This window comes from Diospyros lotus, chromosome 9 (assembly GCF_014633365.1).
Source record: "Diospyros lotus cultivar Yz01 chromosome 9, ASM1463336v1, whole genome shotgun sequence".
Classification (NCBI taxonomy): domain Eukaryota; kingdom Viridiplantae; phylum Streptophyta; class Magnoliopsida; order Ericales; family Ebenaceae; genus Diospyros; species Diospyros lotus.
The window spans coordinates 5,178,552-5,187,454 of NC_068346.1; the positions used below are offsets into that span (position 1 = coordinate 5,178,552).

Here is an 8,903-nt window from a genome sequence, read left to right on the forward strand (position 1 = left end):
TCTGTAATTATATAATATATAAATCTTACTACAATGACAAATTATTGTTGATTCATAAATTTAAAGAAAAAACTAAAATTTCTTGATGATTCTGTGATTTCAAGCAAATATGTAACCCATATTTCAAAAACTAAAAAAATTGACAGAATTTAGTAACCCTAGTGTAGGAATGATAGAATAGAACAGATTTGTGTCACAGTGTGTGCGTGTAGAGAGAGAGAGAGAGAGAGATTGAGGTTTTGGAAGCATGGTTACATAATATTAAACATGGAGAGGAAGAGAGAGCCAAACAGTAAGAGAGACAGAGCCATGGATTAGACACCATAGAAGAAAGCGGGAGTGAAGCCTCCGGTCGTCAACACACTACATAGACACTCAAAATTACTACTACTGCAGCAGCAGAGACAGCGCTACGGCTAGCTAGCTAGCTGAATTATTGAAGGAGACGACCACGTAAGACAGCCATGGATTCCCAGAACTCATCATCAACAGTGTTTGGAGCAGAAGCAGCGGTGGTGGATGCCCCGGCAGTGGCCGTCGGTGAAGCCCTCCGTCTTGCATACGGCGGCGCAGTGGCTCTTCTTCTCGCACTTCCCCTTGAACTGGTGGCTGTGCGACTCGCATGTCTTCGCCTCCGACACCATGTTCCCCGTCTCTGCCCCAGTACCAACACTCAAATATAAAAACCCATATATTTTACCAGATAATTAATTAAATGATAACAACATCTTCACTCTTTCTTCCAAAACATCCATATATATATATATATATATATATGGTTAAAGCAAGATCTAGATGAGAATAAAATAATAAGAAAATATAATTACTCTTAACAAAATGGAAATAACACTTTCATAACTAAAAAGGCATAGAATACTCTCAAAACGCAAAATGTTACGTCAAAAAACCCAAGGAGATTCGCAAATTCCTAGGTATATATGCTGTGAAACAATAAAGCTTATGCTTCCATATATGATCTTCAATATGTACATATATATATGTGTGTGTCTGTGTGTGTGTATGAAAGAGATGGAAGCTAAAGAAGACGAAGGCGGCAGAGAGAATGAAGTAATTAACCAGTGGTGACGAGGAGCATCAGCACGAGGAAAACCGCTGAAACCAAACGCACAGAGCGCTCCATCTTCTTCTTCTTCTTCTCTAGAGAGAGAGCGCCAGAGAGAGAGAGAGAGAGAGAGAGAGAGAGAGAAAGGGTTTAATTAGAAGATAAGAATAGGAAGAGGAGGGAGGTGGACTTTATACTCGGAGTGAGTGTGATTTTGGGGGTGAGGGTAAGTAACTCTAATGGAGTTTCAAATCTAGGGGAGGACTGGCCCCCAAATCCATAGATCGTTTGAGCCCTCCTCCCCCAAATAGACCACATCTGCAAGGCAAATATGGAGGAGGGCTGAATCTGGGGGAAGTCTGTAGCCCATGCTTGCCCCCCACTAAATCCTCCCCTGAGTACTCCATATGCCTTTTAGGCATCATCTAAAACAATAGTAGTAGGTAGTGGTGATACATAATATATACAACTGTTTGCAATTGTAAACTGGCTCTTTCATGCATGCATCTAGGCATCATCTGCCATAGCGATAGTCGTCAAACCCAGTTGCAGGAATCTAAACGCTGAAATAAAAAATTTGAAGATTGACCATGAATGCATTAGGAATCCCCCCTACGAAACAGTAAGGAAATTCCATATACACCACTCACTGGTCAGAGGTGTTGTTTGGGCTTTGCTAGTTGGCTTCTGTTTGTTCTACACCCGAAGCCTGGGATTTTACAAGGTTGAAAACTTGAAAATACACAAGGTTAAACGAACACCCACACATATATATACTTATATATATATATATATTCATCGTTCTCTGGCTTTTCTTATTATAGAATGAGTGGGTGTCACTGACAAAAGCTACTACAAAAATATTTATGTATCACAATCTTGTCTCAACGACTGCTTGCTCTCGAAAGTAAACAATACCACAATGAGATTGAAGCCCTTCACAGAAATATTCATTAATTTACCTGCAGTTACTCTCTTATTTATAGCACATAATGGGTTTAATTCTAATTAAATCACTTAGATATATATATATATATATTAGTACATTATTGATTAGATTTAATTTTTAATTTTTAATAATTTAATCAAAATTTAGAACATCACTTAAATTTCAAAATTTGAAGAGTTCTTCAATCCCTATAAATGGTACATATAGCACATTGTCAAAGGTGGTGACCACTTTCACCCACACGCCCCTGACTTTAGAGCGGGCCGAGTTCAATTTGAGGAAGTCAATAACTCTTGCATTTAGGTTTAAATTATCTTAATCTCCAAACCTACTTCCCACTAAACATGTTTTAGTTGAATTTTGTGGAAGAACTGTTCCTTTCTGAAAATCATTTTTTTATAAAGTTAATTATCTATAAACAAAAAGAATTAATTGAACACAAAGTTTGACTAGAATGAAAATGATGTGATTTTAAGAGATCAAATTACCTGTCATATCATTGAAAGATGTCTGATGAATGTATTTTTTAGTTTATAAGAATTAAATAATATTAAAAAATTTCTTGATAAATTACAATTGTGAAACGGAGTTGATGATGTTTTGGAATTGATAATGATTTGTTTAATAGCAAATACCTATATATGATTGATTTCTATTAATTTAAAAATATTTTTAGCTATCATTGATCGTGATTTTATTTCTAATCAATTAACTTGACCTACAAAAAAACGGTAGAATTTAGTCCATCGATGTCATCTAACAATCAAATCAATCAGGAGATAATATTGAATGATGTATTTCAACTCTTTGAAATTTGCGTCTTTGTATAGATGAGCTATAGAACAATTAAAGGGCCATGATTTCTCCATGTGGACAGATGTGAATGTAATGGAAGCCTTGTCTTATGTGGCAGGTTGGATTTGAGCTCACAGCCACATTGGCCTAGGTTGGGTTTAGGGTTCGGGTTCAACTCTTTGGGTAAGGTCTTTTATTTGGAACTAACGAAGCCTCCAGGTCAAGTCTAGGCTTCGGCTCAAATTTCATCATGGTGGGGGGTATTTTTGGACTTTTTCAAAGGGTTAGGATGCTCCATTATAGGAATCTTTAACAAATTTCTTTAATTCAACTTTTGATGTGGTAAACCCACTTGATAGTAATTGTAAGTTAGTTTTGATATAATTGTGACGTCACAATATTTTTACTTGAAAGTGTTATTGGAAAATAATTTTTAATTTCATAATATATTTTGACTCTATCTGATAGATTTGAGATACGTGAGGATTCAAATTTTATATAGTTAAGATTAAATTAAATTAAAATTCAATAACTCAAGAGAGGGTTGAAAATGAGAGACACAAAATTTTAATATAGTTTGAAATTGTATGGAAACTTTATTTTTTAAATATATAATACACATTCATAAAATCTTAATAGATTTACGATGAGATGTATTAAAGTATAAAGTGTAAAACTTAAACCCTAGATTCGAAACTAAAATTTCTAAACAACTTATAAATTACAGTACTAAATCCTATTTTTTCTTTAAACTCAATTAGGGTATAGCATTATTTCACCCCAAAATTAAATTATGTTAATAATTGTTATGTGCCTGCGAATTGTGGATCATGTAGCATCTAGGGGTGAGTAATATTTTGATTAAATTAAAATAACTATTCAAAAATTAGTCGAAGTTGGCAGTTCGATTTGGTTCAATTTGTATTTCGATTTAGTTCAATTTCTAATTTTGAGTGTTCGATTATTTTGATTTGATTTTGTCTTTATATTGAAGAAAATTAAAATAATTGAATCGAACAAAATATAAAAAAAATGATGTCATTTTTTTTTTTAAATCTTCAGTTTTTTTTGTTTTTCTCAGTTAGTTTGATTTTTTTTTTTAATTTGTTCAATTTAAATATCTATTCAGTTGATTTGGTTTGATTTTTGAAAAAAATTGATCTATTACCAGATCGATCAATTCGATTGTCCAACCAATGGAATGCTAACCCAAGAGCATGCAATATATATTGTATCCAAATCCTATCCAACCTGTCAGAGAAATTAACATACTAAAATCCGCGTTATTTTCAAACTTTTCAAAGTCAAAGAAAAAAACTGAACAGTACTCGGATAGTTGACCAACCTTGTGAACTCTACCAAAATCAACCAGGATCTCTGGTCCCTCAATTGGAACACTACTTTAATGGGCAATTTTTTTGTTAAATAATTAAAAAAATAAAAAAATAAATAAAATTTATTTGAGGGACAATCTTGTTGTTAAATAATTAAATCAAAATAAAATATATTTAATGACAGAAAATACCGTCGCTAAATAATTTAAAAAAATAAAAATTATTTAACGACGAGCAATCCTATAGCTAAATAATTAAAAAAATAAAAATTATTTAACGACGGGCTATCTGTTACTAAATAATTAAATAAATAAAAATTATTTAGCGACTAGATATTCGGTCGCTAAATAATTAAAAAATATAAAATAAAAATGAAATATATTTAGTAACGGGAAATCTCGTCGCTAAATAATTTAAAAAAATAAAAATAAAATAAAAATTATTTAGAGACGAGCAATCCAGTTGTTAAATAATTAAAAAAATAAAAAATCAATGAAATTTATTTAGCGACGAGATGTCCATCGCTAAATAATTAAATAAAATAAAATCAAAATTAAATTTATTTAGCGACGGACAATCCCGTCGCTAAATAATTAGAAAAAATAAAAATAGAAAGAAATTTCTTTAGTGACTGGATTTCTCGTCGCTAAATAATTAAAAAAATAAAAATAAATAAAAATTATTTAGCGACGAGCAATCTCGTTGATAAATAATTAAAAAAGTAAATAAAATTTATTTAGTGACGAGCTTTCCCGTCGCTGAATAATTAAATAAAATAAAATTAAAATTAAATTTATTTAGTGACAAGCAATCCCGTCGCTAAATAATTAGAAAAATAAAAAAAATTAAATTTATTTAACGACGAGGAAATCTCATCTCTAAATAATTAAAAAAATAAAAATAAAATTATTTAGTGACGGGTAATCCCGTTGCTAAATAATTAAAAAATAAATAAAATTTATTTAGCGACGGGATAAATAATTAATCAAATAAAATCAAAATTAAATTTATTTAGCGACGGGAGCCCGTCGCTAAATAATTATAAAAATAAAATTAAAATAAAATATAATTAGCGACGGGAAATCTCGTCGATATATAATTAAATGAAATAAAATTGAAATTAAATTTATTTAGCGACAAGAATCCCGTCGCTAAATAATTAGTAAAAATAAAAACAAAATGAAATTTATTTAGCCACGAGATTTTTGGTCGCTAAATAATTTAAAAAAATAAAAATTATTTAGCTACAGGCTATCCCATCGCTAAATAATTAAATAAATAAAAATAAAATAAAAATTATCTAGCAACGAGCAATCTGGTCATTAAATAATTAAAAAAATAAAAATAAAATGAAATATATTTAGTGACGGGATTTTTCATCGCTAAATAATTTAAAAAAATCAAAACAAAAGGAAAATTATTTAGCGACAGACAATCCCGTTGCAAAATAATTAAAAAAAAATAAAAATAAATGAAATTTATTTAGCGACAGGCAATCCTATTATTAAATAATTAAATCAAATAAAATCAAAATTAAATTTATTTAGCGACGGTCAATCCCATTGTTAAATAATTAAAAAAATAAAATCAAGATGAAATATATTTAGCAACCGAAAATTCCGTTGCTAAATAATTTAAAAAATAAAAATAAATTGAAATTTATTAAAACAAATTACCAATAATATTTAATTGAAAAAGGGTTAAAACTATGTTAATTTTAAGAAATGCTATAAGGCTACTACTTTACTCTCCACACTCCATTTTTTCATATGCTGCAAGGCTACAAATTATTTAGCGATGAAATATTTTCGTAGCTAAAAAATAAAAAATTAAATAAATTTAAAATTTTGATTAAATTTATTACTGAATATATAAATCTTTCCACCAAGATAAGTTGTTTACTAAATATATATAAATTAGGACCACTTAACAAATTGGTATAATCTTATCCACTCTAAATAAAACAAGTGCAGAAGGAGATATGGGCAACCTGCAACATGTAAAAAAATTTCACTACATTATTTATGTAATATCCTGAAATTTGGAGATAAATATTGATTATTGATTTTGGTGTTTAAAGTCATTAAGGAATATTTGAGCAATTAAGAGGAAATAATAATTTATGTTGTTTGAGGAAAATAAGGAATTAAAGGTAATTAATTAAATTATTTGGAAATGGTTAATCATTATTAATTATTGTATTTGTGGGTTAAAATGAAATATTAATTTATTTGGGTATTTGGAGATTTAAGAAAAATGTTTATTTATGTAATTTTGAGAATAGGAAATTTAAGTATTTAATTAAATTATTTGGGGATTTTTATGAAATTAATGATAGAATAAAATAAATTAATTTAGTAAATTTTTAAAAAATTTAGGGTGTAAGTGAAATAAGAAGGAATTGGAGTTTGGGGGTGTTTGTTTAATTAATGAAAACTGTGGGTGTTGAAATGTAATTTGCGGAAGTGGCCATGGTTCATTTTAAATTTAATGGGCCGCGTAATAATAAGTAATAACTGAGGGCAGCAACCAGCCCAGCTGGTCGCCTTCGTGCACAGGATGAAGGCGGTCGCAGGTTCGAGGCTTGGAGGCGATCGCCCGTTGGGGAAGAAAATTGCTAAATTTTCAGCAAACTCAGCCCCCAAAACGACGTCGTTTTGGGGCTGGGCAGTGGCACCAATTGGCTGCCACGTGACAGCTTCTGGTGGCCCAATTCTTTCACTTTTTAAAAGCCAATTTCAACGAAGCTTCGTCCCAACTTTGAACCAGCAAATAGAGAGGAATTAAAGGGAAGAAGAAGCAGCGCGCAGGGTCATTTTTGGGGGAGAAATTTGAGATTAAATGAAGTTTAATCGCGGTTTAATTATTCCGATAAGTAAATAATTATGTATTAAACATTTTGTATGGTTGAAATTTCGTTTTGGGTCTAATTTTGTTAATTTTGGGCGTTTATATTAATTTACAGTGTGTATTATTTTGGTGGAATTTAAGCGTAAAAACGTTATAATCAGCTTAAACGAGGCAACCTCCCTTTACCCTTGCGATCTTCTTCCATTTTGTGAATTTTACGCCTTCCCTTAATTCGTTTCGGTGTTGCGTATTAATTATATAAATTGAGGATGTTATTAGCGTGATTTAATTTAAATTAAATATGAGACTCGTTGGGGTTTTATTTGTGGTGCGCTTACGTGGGATTTTAGACAGTTAAATTATTTATATTACACAGTTAGATTTAATTAATGTGACCCATGATTTTATTAATTGCTAGATAAACGTTTTACTTCGCAGTGGGAGTGCAAAAAATGCTAGAAACGGCTGTGTAAAAGTAAGCTCCTAACTCTCTCTTCATGATTTTTAATTCCCGTGAGAGACTACGTGGTTTCTCATATTTTATCCCCTCACTTACTCTAATTCGGCGCTTAGCATTATTTATTAAATTATTATTCATTTGTTTTAATTTAAATTAAATCTGAGATTTTTAGAATTTTATTTATTGTGTGCCTACGGGGGTTTGTACCGCCCCCATTCCTTTCAGAATGATGTTGAACCCAGCTTGGGGACTAGGTTCCTACATATGCGGGTTTATTTATGGTTTTCTCGGGTTTATTTATGGTTCAGTTAGGGCTATCGAGCAGTGAGCCAGTGGTCGGCTGTTTAGTGACGTGGAGTAGACTATCGTACGGCCCTGATGTGGACCGTCGGATGGACACTCCTAGTCACTGGCCGTTGACTGGTGCCAGGCACTGCTGACTAGCTCTGTCAGTATGTGATTTACTACACGATTAGATTCATTATATTATTGTTCATGATTTGATATCCACATGGGTACGGGTTGCATGTTAGGATATTCATTTATTGAGTATGCTTGGACATGAACATTCTAGCTTGGTAAGGTTACATCCAGCACGGGCATATGCATCGCGTGTGGTTTATTATGTGGGCGGAGCATGGCCTGATGCCTGGATGTATGGGCGTCAATGTATAACGTTGATACTCACTATGCCATTACATTTTTATGTGCATTACATGGTTACTGGTAGTTATTAGTTCTCGGACAGGAGGACCGTTCCGATGGAGCCTATGGCTCGGGTGTCGGGAGTATCGACAAGGACATACGGGTGACGGGAGCACCGACCCGGGACAGCGCGCGCAGGTTTGTTAGAGATACATGTTGCCTTTTAGGGCAGCGGCAGGTTGGTATGGGACTTGGGTGTCGTGTGTCTTGTGTGGGCCCCAAGGACCGGTATGTGCTTTTATAATGCTATACTATTGTGTTGTAGCATCTCATGGCTTGTGTGTACCTAGGGGTTTATTTTGGGGAGAGTTTTCTGAATATGTTTAGCCTTCGGCCTTTCTTTCTTTATGCTTGCTAAGTCTCTCGACTCACTTTGTTTTCCATCATTCCAGGTAGTGGCAACGTATGTCAAGGGTAAGGGAGTCAGCTTATAGCGGCAGCGTCGGTATGGTGTATAGGCAGTCTCGTCAGTCCCCGTCAACTCTGATGTTTGAGTAGGATTTACCCTATTATTGTTTACTATGCTAGGTCATTTCTCATGTCTCGTGTATGTTGGCACAAGAGTCTATGTTTATTTATTTATTTATCTTGTGACCGCTATACTAGCGGAGTACCCGTAGTGCATGCATGTGTATAGCGTAGCTTCCGCTGTTCTAATTCTTTTGTATGCATGCCAGGGTGGTTCTTGTCTTGTGTCTCATTCTTTCTCCTTCCGTAAGTGCTCCCGTTCGGGTAGTCCGGGTGGTT

The 8,903-nt window shown here is 32.8% G+C and overlaps 1 protein-coding gene across 1 annotated transcript; it reads right to left on the reverse strand.

Annotated features, from left to right (window-relative positions):
* Positions 1–237: 237 nt before the first annotated feature.
* Positions 238–1,328, reverse strand: LOC127810245 (defensin-like protein). Its single transcript, XM_052349623.1, has 2 exons — positions 1,078–1,328; positions 238–655 (listed from the first exon to the last, which is right to left on the reverse strand). The coding sequence occupies exons 1-2, from the start codon at positions 1,139–1,141 to the stop codon at positions 486–488; spliced, it is 234 nt and encodes a 77-aa protein (XP_052205583.1). The 5' UTR covers positions 1,142–1,328; the 3' UTR covers positions 238–485.
* Between the last annotated feature and the right edge of the window lie 7,575 nt (positions 1,329–8,903).

Bases quoted from the DNA above. Each gene is read 5' to 3' on its own strand.
- LOC127810245 (XM_052349623.1), bottom strand. From the start codon at position 1,141: ATGGAGCGCTCTGTGCGTTTGGTTTCAGCGGTTTTCCTCGTGCTGATG. The intron at 656-1,077 runs GTTAATTACTTC...GTACTGGGGCAG, and splicing joins GATGCTCCTCGTCACCACTG to AGACGGGGAACATGGTGTCG.